The sequence below is a fragment of the Saccoglossus kowalevskii genome, chromosome 2 (genome assembly GCF_978046115.1).
Source record: "Saccoglossus kowalevskii chromosome 2, keSacKowa6.1, whole genome shotgun sequence".
In the NCBI taxonomy this organism is placed as follows: domain Eukaryota; kingdom Metazoa; phylum Hemichordata; class Enteropneusta; family Harrimaniidae; genus Saccoglossus; species Saccoglossus kowalevskii.
In genome coordinates, this window is record NC_140642.1 from 17,039,226 (window position 1) to 17,051,641 (window position 12,416).

General features: G+C 34.5%; 1 protein-coding gene across 1 annotated transcript; it reads right to left on the minus strand.

The window, feature by feature from the left end:
* Nucleotides 1-2,848: 2,848 nt before the first annotated feature.
* On the minus strand, nucleotides 2,849-10,955 carry LOC146748239 (ATP-binding cassette sub-family C member 8-like). Its single transcript, XM_085504968.1, has 14 exons — nucleotides 10,902-10,955; nucleotides 9,621-9,725; nucleotides 8,509-8,666; nucleotides 8,159-8,251; nucleotides 7,941-8,043; nucleotides 7,331-7,469; nucleotides 7,015-7,167; nucleotides 6,783-6,913; nucleotides 6,454-6,532; nucleotides 5,933-6,041; nucleotides 5,610-5,713; nucleotides 4,779-4,903; nucleotides 3,198-3,260; nucleotides 2,849-3,093 (listed from the first exon to the last, which is right to left on the minus strand). Exons 1-14 carry the CDS (start codon nucleotides 10,953-10,955, stop codon nucleotides 2,956-2,958), a joined length of 1,554 nt encoding a protein of 517 aa, XP_085361094.1. The 3' UTR covers nucleotides 2,849-2,955.
* Between the last annotated feature and the right edge of the window lie 1,461 nt (nucleotides 10,956-12,416).

The following is a 12,416-nucleotide window of genomic DNA, read 5'->3' on the forward strand; positions in this document are numbered from 1 at the left end:
AATAAATCAACTTTATAGGTAATAAACATGTATGACGTTTCAATCAATTTGAATAAACAATTAATATGCGCTTGTTCAAACTAAGGTAAATATATAGGAATATGCTAAAACAGTTGTAGTGCCTATTATGCACAGAATACCATGAAAAAACAGATAGTGTTTAAAGTATAGTTGATCTATCTAGCTGATTTATCATTGGGCACTGACTGACACAGCTCCGATGGACGTTTCAGTTCATTTCCTACCTCAGTTACGGAATTGATCAAACAGCCATATAAAATATGTAGACGTAGTTCAATTCATCACCAATACACCATCATCGTTACATTGTTGCAACTTAGAAAAAGGATAGTTACAGCATTCTAGGTGGGGTACTGACATTCAATGTATCGAAGCATCAATACATCTGAATAAATTTAATTTAATTGATGACTATGAATGTCAAAATTAAAATAAAGTTTTGCTATTGTATTTCTGCGATTATTGTTGGCTTTGGCCTTCCCATTGAGTCTGTGGTACACTCTGCCAGGGTAGGAAGAACCCCTTGTTGGTGTTCAGCCTAAGGTAAAACTTACCGATCATGAGTCTTATGCTACACCCACTATGTTACCAGCCACCGAAATGCAACAGCTATATACAATTTACCTAGCTCCAGCCGACATTGAAACAACATATCCAATAACTCCCGGGAATACAGTCGTTATTATTTACAGTTACATTGGACACATATGGCACTAGTATTGATATGTTATGCTGTGTTATATGCCTATAATATATATGTTATATACATACTCAGTGGCATGTACTCTCTACCAGGACATACATTTGTATCACATGATAGACTACGCTCAAACCTACTTGGTTTGGTTTATATTTTTATGCACATGCTTCGGGAGCATACAGATTTACTGGCTGACCAATTGAGAACAACAGGATGAAGTGTACATATGGCTGGTATCTTGTGTAAGAAATCGACAAGAGATAAAGGCTCCAAGTAAAATCTGTAAAACGTACCAGCTTGAAGAATAATGTTCTCGACAAATTCTGAACAGGCCACGGGGCAACCGTTAATTATTCATAAATGGAGTCAATGTGTTTAATTTTCTTGATTTATTCAGCAGATATCGGTAAAATATGGGTAAGACTTTGGCGAAATTAGAAAGAGCAACTAATATTCTTCAACCTGGTATTTTTTATAGATTTTATTTTTTTTCGGCCAGTTTAAAATATTTGAGTGCGCTGGAGCCTTCATCCCTTGTCTATTTCTTACACTAGATACCAGCCGATACCCCCACTCGCACATTTTCTACAGTGGTACAAACACCACAAAACTGCCATGACACTCGACCAATTGAACCTACAATGTTGACCATTTCAAAACAGTCAGTCTATCCGCAACATAATTGATCGCAGGAGATACAACGACATTAAGGTTTATTTGAATGATTTTTAATGATTGCCGAAGATTATTCGTCTAGTCTTGCTACTAATGCCCACAAATTAGGTTTTCATTTAGCAAAAAAAAAGTTTTGGGATAAAAAGCTTTTCTGCCTGGTAATTGCGGTTGACACTATTAAGCTGCATTTGCAGCTGTAAACACTGAATTAATTTGAATTTCTTGTCAATAAAAATCGAGCAAGCTGCTTCTTGCTAGAGTCTCTTGCCGGTGAATTGTGTATTTAGCATTATAAAACGACCTTTACAATTTACGACCACCTTCCCACAAAATTCTGTTTTCTGACGATTTAGTACTAGATATTAGTTTTTGGTTGAATTATCTCACTTACTTCATTGCACTATTTACCTGTACACTGACATCCCGTAACACACCTTTTTTTCTCGTAACAAACCTTGACTCATTTCACAGTCATAAGTCTGATGCTGTTTTCGCATGCAAATGCTACAATTGAGTACTTTCAAGTGTCCCCCATCAAAACTACGTATGATTTAACGACGGTGTTCCTCTAAGTGCTTTGGTTCTTCGGTGATAATTGTAGTACATGTATTTTAGTGTTTTCCAAAATTTGCATATTCATTTTGAGAACACTATCAGTTTGTAGTTAGTTAGCAGTACATACTGAACTACTCCCCCTGGACCCAAGACACTTGTTTCATTGTGTGTTGTCTTTCCATATTCCCTCATACAGCGTCCACACCAGTTGTACACGGGTTTAAATAGTCTGGAAAAACATAACATCCATACCCCAATGACCTCCCACTGACGTTTGTAGAGTACGAAAGGCATTATCACGTGTGATGCGTGTACAAAGTAAAACATGAAACAATGTACCATGAGTGTAGATAACTTCCATACCTCCGTAAACGTCTGTAAACACGTGAAAAGCGAGGCCATGTGGTCCTGTCGTATTAACATTTATCATTAACATATATATAATAATAATTTTATTATAGATAATGTAAATTTGCTTTGTAGGACATAAATGAGCAAAATTGGGCATAACCTTAATGAAAATTGTATTTTATAATTCAAATACAAATGCAAAAATCAATTTACATGGTAGAAATTATTGTAGACCGAAAATACGTTCGTGCTAACTATGTGTCTTCAATATTTAATGTTCTAACTTTGTTCTAATTCTAATCAAATTAAAAATAATACTATGAGGTTATTACGAGGATACCTCAAAGTATGCACGAAGATAGTGAAGTATCGACCGATGCGTGTGTGTGGAGTCCGGTCAAACCCTGATGGCAGCCATGTTTGTTTTTATTATTAGAGGACGCTTACGTCCATTGTATGTACTGTTGCCATTGATGACAAACTCTTACCATCGAATTATATAGTCAGTAAAATAGCATAATTACCTTGATCAGACACATTAAAATAATTACTTATAATGTATTTATTTACAATTCGAGTTTATATTTGTACTAGAATTATTGTATGGTACAACTGAAGGTGAAACTCTTCGTCTTCTGGCTGAACCATATACTTTAAACCGTCTTGTACAATGACGTTGCAAACATACTGTCTTCCTTTCTGAGCAGATTCTGTGGCGTGTCGTATTCTATAACCCTGCCTTCACTTAATACTAGTACAGTATCAGAGTCAAGGATGGTAGATATACGATGCTGTGAGAAAATACATATTTACCGATAAACAGTGACATAACTGACGTGTGCTATTATAATAACAAATGTTATAAACGATAGTTGTGCACATCATGTTTACTTACTGCTATAGTCAGAACTGTTCTGTCTGCAAAAGCTGTTGCAATAGCATTCTGTAGAATTGCATCCTGAGTCAATGAGAAAGTTAGAAATCAGTTTTATACGAATATGTTGATTACATGTATCAAGCAGTTATGTATCAGTGATATAAAGACAAGTAATATTTTTCCATATTACACCCCTGTGCATCAACTTTGATTGGTCCTTATACAAACGGCCCGCTTCTTGAAATCCGTCGACTACTTGAAAAACAACCGGTTCGCTACTATGTCTCGGCAACTTAAAAATGCGGCAATGGTAACTATTGAATCGCAACAATCACCCGGTAGTACAACATAAACCGTGCGGTACGGCATTGACAATTTCCTTGCGTATGATTATGAAGTCAAGTAATCCAAGTACCTCAGGTGACTGATGCAAAGCTGATACTAATTTATTAAATAAACTAAAGGAAAATAACCGACCTAATTTAAACCAAAACAATATAGTGTTTGTGATAATGAATTTGTATGTAACGGTATAAGTATTTTAATGACGTGTATTATCCAGAACGCATGGCTATTACTACAAAGCAAAATCACAGTTACTGAAAAATACCGTGCCGTCACACGTAATGACACACATACAAGTTCATTTATTTTGTATTATTTTGGTGCTAGTAGCTATAAGGATGTGTGTCTTCACGTTGCAATGTTCTATGATTCGTCTTCGCGTATAATAGAGCTTTAAATCGCAAGTAATGGTGGTGAAACGGTCCTAGTCATCAATTTTGTTTGCAAAAGTGGTGTGATTACCAAGTTATCGCCGATGCCAGGTAACTGCTGAGAAAATCCAACATTGTGCACAGTCAAACAGTAGGTTCGCATTGCAGTGTGCGCTATTTTTAGTCACAGTGTCAAATTTTCAAATCGTTATGTTTCATCTCAAACAAAAATAAAAAATGTGCACTGTAGGTAGGTTAATACATTGATACGCTACTGTTAGTGGTAGCAAATCGTTCACTTTTTACTCTGGTGTTATGCAACAGAATGAGTAGCGAACCGATTTTCATTATGCAAATCGATTTGTTAGCGGAGCAATTGAGTGTGTAGAAGTTTGTCGATTTACTGCCAAGATGCGAAATAACTACAAACAGAAAAAAACCTACAATTTAGTAAAATGTTGCCAATGTGTCTGTCTCTATAACCGTATATACGTCAATAGGCCCAGAAAAAGTGTAATCTAAAGCGTTAATCGGCCACAAAGTACTACCAAAAAGCTTATGACCTGCGCACACAAAGACCGATTCTGATGTTAGTTTCTGTTAGCAAAACAGATTGTTATTTATAGGAAATCAAAATCCATGACCTACGTTATCGGATCCCCGTGAAATCTGATATCATGGGTCACTCACTCATTCATGGAAGCTTTTACTATATATATATCTGATATTATATACAAAAATATACATAAAACTTAGCTAACTCATGGAAGCTCTTACTATATATATCTGATATATGTACAAAAATATACATAAAACATAGCTCAATAAAAGAGTGGCCAATATATTATATTAAAAAAATAAAAGATTCAATTCAAGATCTCACCGTTTCGAAGTCAATTGATGCAGTGGCTTCATCCATAATCAAAATTTTACTTTTACGCAGGAATGCTCTTGCTAGGCAGAACAACTGCTTTTGACCCATGCTAAAATCTTCAGTCGCTATATAATCTGAAACAAAAACATTACCTTTATAAAGTTTTACATCAGACAATTTGAAATGAAAAATTGTATTGCAGCGACATTATTAAATTATTTATTTATTTATTTATGTATTTATTTAACTAATGAGTGTATTTGTCCCATATATTATATAGGTTCTATGTGATAAAACCTTGATTGTCGATATTTCCATACACTATTATGAGCATTTTAGTCAACCTAATTGGTCCACGCCAAGCATATCGAAATCTGACATCAAAGATGACAGTAAAAAAAACATTTAAATCTATTAGTCGGTACATACTATAACTCTTGAATGACTGTTTGGAATTATATTAATTAGAATATTTCAGGCAGTTTCAGATAGACCTAAGTTTGTTTTATAACACTGCATATACAGTACGGAAGGCACAGTTACTGATTCTCCAAACCTAACCTTATTATTAATATTATGAACGTGTCCGTACATATAAGTACTTATGTATTGTACAGACGATAGTGCGTGTTTAAGGAATGACGAGCATTGATGCATATGAAACAGAGCGCTCTAGGAAGAATTAAAAACACACGCACATTGTTGTTTTAGTTTAAAAGCACATATAAGTAACGCACATATAATATAAGTAATAAATCAAATCATTGGCATTTCACATGAATTAAATGAAATGGTATTTTAAGGTCGATGGTTGTGTACTGTCTATGTGCAATCAAATACCTAAATGTCCGTTCATTTCAAGCACAGATTCTTTCAATTGGGCAATCTCGAGTGCATTCCACAATTCAGCGTCGCTACATTCACCTTCTGGATCCAAATTGAACCTACAATAGCGATAACAAACATTTAAATCATCGATCTGTTAATCGCATAATTTATCGCATGGATTAATGTAGATGCTGTAACTAACAATGCCGTAATGCCGTGGTACAGTCTAAGATTGTGAAATCGGTATGGCTAGATAATGAAACTATGATACATAAAAACTATGAGTAACAAAAACACTATTACTAGTATAAAATTTGAGTACGTCAATACGTTACCGAATGGTCCCAACAAACAGAACAGGATCCTGTGGGATGATAGATATCGTATTGCGAAGGGTCAACAATGGAACAGTAGATATATCAATTCCATCGATTGTAATTCCACCTGTCAAATAAAACAGTTGTGACTCGCACATCCTTATTCGTTATTTGCTGAATTTGGCTTCCTGGTCATACGATAAATTACTCTCCGATATTGATTTAAATCACTGACCACAGTGTCAGTCAGCCAGTCACACAGTTCTTGTTCAACTGCATGTATTTGTAACTTTGTATAAATTAAACAATCATTGTAACGTATATTCATTTGCAAATGAGTACATTTCTTGCAAAGTGACTAAATTCAAGGATGCGAGTTAATATATGAAACTCTTATGCTATGATGAATTCGGTTGAAAAAAAATACAAATAAATAGTTTATTACTTTAATTTTGTTTTTCGGTAAATGTATGTATTTAACATATAGCATATGAAAGACACGCACTTATGAAAGACACGTGATTATTTATTCACAATACCTTCAATGATGTCTACGATTCTTAACAGTGCCAGGGCGAGTGATGATTTTCCGCTTCCCGTCCGTCCACAAATCCCAATCTGAAAGTTATTGTATACTGATAATGTAAATCACGTTTCAATCATTTAATTTCAACGTGTACAAGAGGTGGAGTAGCCGGAATACTGGTGATTAATACTATTAAATGTGTAAGAAAAAATCATTCAATCGAATATCAGATTAAACAATAATGTTATGCTGTTGAAGATTGTATTTAAAGGTGCATTTTCTGCTCGTTAATTAATTTCACCGTGTATTCTGTTATGACTTGATCATTTGAACGCCTCTTACTTTTTGGCCAGCTTTAAATCGGACTTTAACATTATGTAATATGGGATCCAAACCATCAGCATATCGCACCGAGATATTGCATAATATAATGGACCCTTTTGATGGCCATCCAGCGGGTGGCATAGTTTTGCCTACAAATGTAGAATACAATTCAGCATTGCGAAACCATCACTACAAATATTATATCATGACACGATGCGATATGCGATATGATTAACATGTATTACATCACCTTGGTCTTTCTCAATTACTATATTTGCATACTCCAAAACACGCTCAACACCATTTACATGGGAGAGAAAATCTACCATGGCAATCAGTAGAGTAGACATCAGTTGTGCTACCTGTTTAGAAACAGTTGGATTGATCATTGCTGGCGGTTTTTCTATTTAAATTGCCATTATTCAGGTTAGTTAATAGTCGCTTTACAACATACATGTAAGTTATTTAAGACCCAAAACAAATACAGATTCCTAAAAAAAAAAGTGAAACCTAATGTATGCATATTTACAAATGTTACAACAACATACAATATTCAGTCAAATCACTTTTCGGTATTGTCAATGTACTCACTGAAGCACCAGTAGTGACGGCCAGCCCCACGTGACTGGGTTTAAGATTTCCATAAATAGAGACCAGTAGAGAAACAACTCCGATAACCATAAAGAACATCACACCAATTGAGACCTTTGAAACATATTTGCAAAGAAGATAAATAAAAAAACTCGACAAAGCGAAGATTATATCTTACAAGACATGCGTGTTAAAAGAGGTAGCATTATAAGGCGTAAAAACATATTATCATCTTAAATATCATTTTTAATGGAAGTGAACATGCTACCCCCCCCCTTCCAAACATTTTTTTACAAACCCTTTCAGGGAATTGTTTTTTTACAAGTTTCTGTTTTTGAAGCAAATCCAATTATTTGAACGCCATTCCGAGACCAATGGATACAATGAATTTTATGATTTCACAATACTTCCAACAATAACAGTCAAGATTAGAGAATACTTCAAGGTAGTTATTCATTAGATTAACAGATATCCAAAGTATTTTATTAAGGAGCGCAGTTCATCAATGTTTTTATCCATTTTGTAATAATAAAACGTCAATACATTGCATAATATTTTTTTGAAAATATTAACACGTTGACTTACCAATCGCAATCCCATCCATTGCATTGACCTTATAAAATATAACTGGCATAATATGTATTTATCTGCTAAATCGATCATACGCTTTTGAAAACGTTGCTCTGCCCTAAGAAGACAAGTGGGAACTTTAAATTATCTTACTATCATATGGAAAAATTTGATTAGGATCAGGATATCTTTCACAAAAGCATGTTCAATAATATACGAATATAATATATTACCCGTATGACCTTATTGTTGGCATGCCTACATATGTTTCAGTTACATGAGCAAGTACTGGCGATAATGTCACACTATCCAGTCGCTTAAGATCTCTATAAGAATAGATTGAATTATGTATTATACAACTCATACGACCATGTGTGTTTGTAGCAGAGAATATAAGCCTTGACAGTTTTTGTATACAGTCTTAGTTCATTGTTATTGGCATACATACGGAAAATAAAAATATTGCTCAATAACTCCGTTAAATTCGAATAGTCATTTCACAACCTATCAGAAACAAGAACGTGCATGCATACAACGTTGAATAATCTTCGCTACATATATATAACAATACGAATTCAATTACCTAGGCAGTCTAACCCCGAAATCAAGGCATACAACAATAGTTACTATAATAGGTGCCATTAGGAGGATGAAGTACGGGTATAGGATGGCATTTACAACAAAGCTGCCTACAAGTACTAGGAGATTGCTCAGTATAGTATTCAGAAACATCCACATTTCCTGAAATGAAACTTACTTGATTCAAAATAATTTATGCAAGTTTATGGCTACGTCACAATAAGATAATCGTATGTTCTCATTACGATTACGCACACATTCTTATTAAGGGTGTAGTATTGAATATGCATAAGGCTATGTATACATTTGTTGCAGTTTGGTGCAGTTACATCATTGTCATAATTTATTCACTTACATCTGTGGTTAATTTGTTACCTATAATTGTCCTTTTGGGGGAAATAAGAACCTGAATCTCAATATCACCTTATCATTTGCATCCGAAGTTATGAAATTAGCCAGCTAAATATGAAAGGGCAGCATTTTATATTGCTTTTGTTGCATTAAGTGCAAGTAATATTTTGAGTAAAATGCTACTTTGTAAGAAGATAACCACACATTTTCTTCGCGAGCGCTAGGAAAGTACTATGTGGCATTCGTGTATCTGAACTATGTGGGCACACTATTGTATTTACATCCAAAATGGAAAGATTTATTCTTCATGCATACCTGGAGGAATGTTGATTCTACTACGTTCATAGTCGTTGTAAAGTTTATATCATCTCGAAACCAAACTTAACTTGCATACAGTGGCTGTAGCTTTATGTGCGCTCACACATAAATCACTATTAGAATTGACTCGTACCAAGCGTCGGTCACAAAAATGAGGTTGTATATTTATATTTACCTATTTTATCGATTTATGTCTATTTTTTACTTTAATGAAATTAACTAATACTCATTGCTAGAAAATCTTCTTCCCTTACATGGCGGTTATAACTAATATATATCATTCAAGTTTGATCCTTTGTAGGGGTTTTGTGCTGTCTTAGGCGTTGCATGACAATTGTATCCACTCATAATGTGTGCACAATGCTACTGTTTTTAGTCACTTTAAACTAATTACCAAACAAAGTTAGTACATGCATTAGACATATTTGTTCATGGCGATTTACCTACCAAATCAACTGCCACCATGTCCTTGGAAAATCTATTAAGGATGCGTCCAGCTGGGGTCGTATCGAAGAATCTCATAGGGCAATGGATGATATTATATAACACTGTCTTTTTGCGGATGATATAAAGAACACAACAAACAGCAGTTGGTCATTCCAATCACTAAGATCATCACACATAATAGTGCAGTGTATACGGACAAATAATACGGAACTATCATATCTTGTTCCTTCTGAAAATAAATATGCAATATTTACAGTGGCGGATCCAACAAAATGTATTGGGGGGGGGGTCCAAGCTTCGCTTAAGATATATGGAGCGTAAATCGCAGAGAAGCTATGCGTAATGCAGATCATATGAATCGTCATGCGTTTGGGGGGCATGGCCCCCTGCAACCCCCCCCTCCTCTGGATCTGCCACTGAATATTTACATTTTAGCGATCAGTTTCACAGAATCACTCCTGTATTTATTATCGGTGAGATTTTGAAATGTTTTAGTGATATTATTATTATTGAATAAATGATCGCTAAACATTCACTTTGTTATCATATTCGAAATAGATATGACTTTGTACAGCAATTTGATCAATGTGATCTATGTGTGTATATATATATCTATATAAGCTATCTGCAAACAGGTAATAGGATCATCTAAATAATACTCATTTGGTAAATCTAAACCTAATGGGCTGTTGATTTGTTGGCGCACAATCGATGTCGAGAACAACTAGTTCATTAATTATACAAGTTCGAATAATCCACGTCACAACTTAAACACGATATATGTTAATGCGCTACCACAATCACTTGTGATACTGTGAGATCATAAATTATATTTATAATTACTGAGCACATCATGATAATGTCACATTCGCTCGCAATATCACGAGATCTGGCACAATCAAACTAAATAACACAATCAAATTAAATAACACTTGCGTTGATGCGACTCCTAAGTTTTTGGAGCAAAACTGTTGATACCTATTTCTTTAACGTGGGCATGTCATCCATCAACACAAACGCAAGTTCATTCGTTTACTACTAATAAAAATATTCGTATTGTTGCTGCCTAGAAATAATGATGGTATTAATTATATTTCCTACTTAAATATCCATTTGGGTCTACTGACAAGGCTACATAGATCTACATAGGTATTCTGTTTGCAACAACACGGAGATAACAAAAAATCACAATCATTCGTGAGTCAACATACGTTTGCTGTTGTTCTATACAATGCATTTCGTGTTGTATTTGAGTTCTTGATATTGGTAACAGTTACCTACCATAGTGTTATCAAGACTCTCTTGAGTAGCCTGTGACCAAGCAGATAACCACATATTGATCATGACAAATCTCATAGTCTCATAACCTTAGCATAGGAAAGAAAAATGGGCCATGCTGCGCTCCCACGTTTTCTACCTTCTACAGCAAGAATTGAACCTAAAAAACACGTAAATATTTGTATTAATTTATGTATATGATTGGAAGATTTACGTTCAAAGGTCATTGTTTTAATAGTTAAACCATTACCGTCAGCAACAATGCAGTTGCATTGTTGTATATGCAATATTTAACATTCAGCAATCAGGAATCTTCATGAATGAATTATTTTTCTTTGCTACGAGTCCGCACATTTTGAATTTCACACTTCATAGTTTAAGGTAGAGATGCAGTTTACCTGACAGGTATTTTAGATAGTTTATTAGGAAACCAAGATGACCTCCCTTGTCCAAAAAACTATATATTTTCGGAAAGCTTATTGTATGAATTTTAATATTTTGTAGTTTGAAATATGCACAAAAACGTGCTTTTTTGGTCAAAAGTGATCTACAAAAGAAATAGCTTCTAAACCATGCTTCTGTTTCCAGTCAAAATTGGTGTATGGGTACATCTGTTTACTATGAGGAATGCCGTCTTGCAAACTGTCTACCAGTTGTAAATTTTGCAGGGCAGCAGCTCAAATGTCACTACTAGTTTATGCATAAATTAACACCCAGGCTAGTTGTCTGTACGATTGTTGTAACTTTGTTCAACCAAAAACAATGCCCAGACGGCGTTTTGAAGATAAACACATTGTCAATCATTTGTACAAATTTCAAAACAAAAGGTCAAAGCGCCTAGGAGCTATTTTTTTAAAGTTCTGGGATGTGCACAACAAAGAAGCTGAGATAATTGCTAATTTGAATAACAATTCACTCAGTAAGAAGTTACTAATGCTCATAATTAAAATGTGTGTAACAATTCCAAATTTAAATGTATTATCCTTTTGTAAAAATGTAAATATAGTGCATATTATGGAGATCCCGTCATTCTTTTTTTTCACCATGTTTCTTTTTTATTAATTATGTACAGCCTTGCTAAATCTTGCTAAGCATTCAAACGAGAGAATGTTTTCACCTATTATCTATATTTTAAAATCGTTTTTTGAGTATGTTCCATTATTCACAATTCTACACATTTTTAACAGTCTATAGCCAAGACTGTTTGGATAATAAAAAGCCAAAAAAAAATTCACTCCCAAGTGCCAACGAACCTGCATCTCTACCTTAATTGTCATGGGGTGAACGTTCCAGCCAGAAACTTACCATTGCTGTTTCTTGTGGTATATATTAGGATGGTGTTTGTTAGTTTGCGGCGTAATTTCCTGGATACTGAATCATCTCCACTTTCACATTCCGATTCAGCAATCAGTGAAAATAATTGTTGCCATTGTTTATATAAGTAGGGGCTGTTTTTTCGTATTTCGGATAAATTTCCCTTTTGTATTATCTGACCACTCTCCATGACTAAAACCTAAA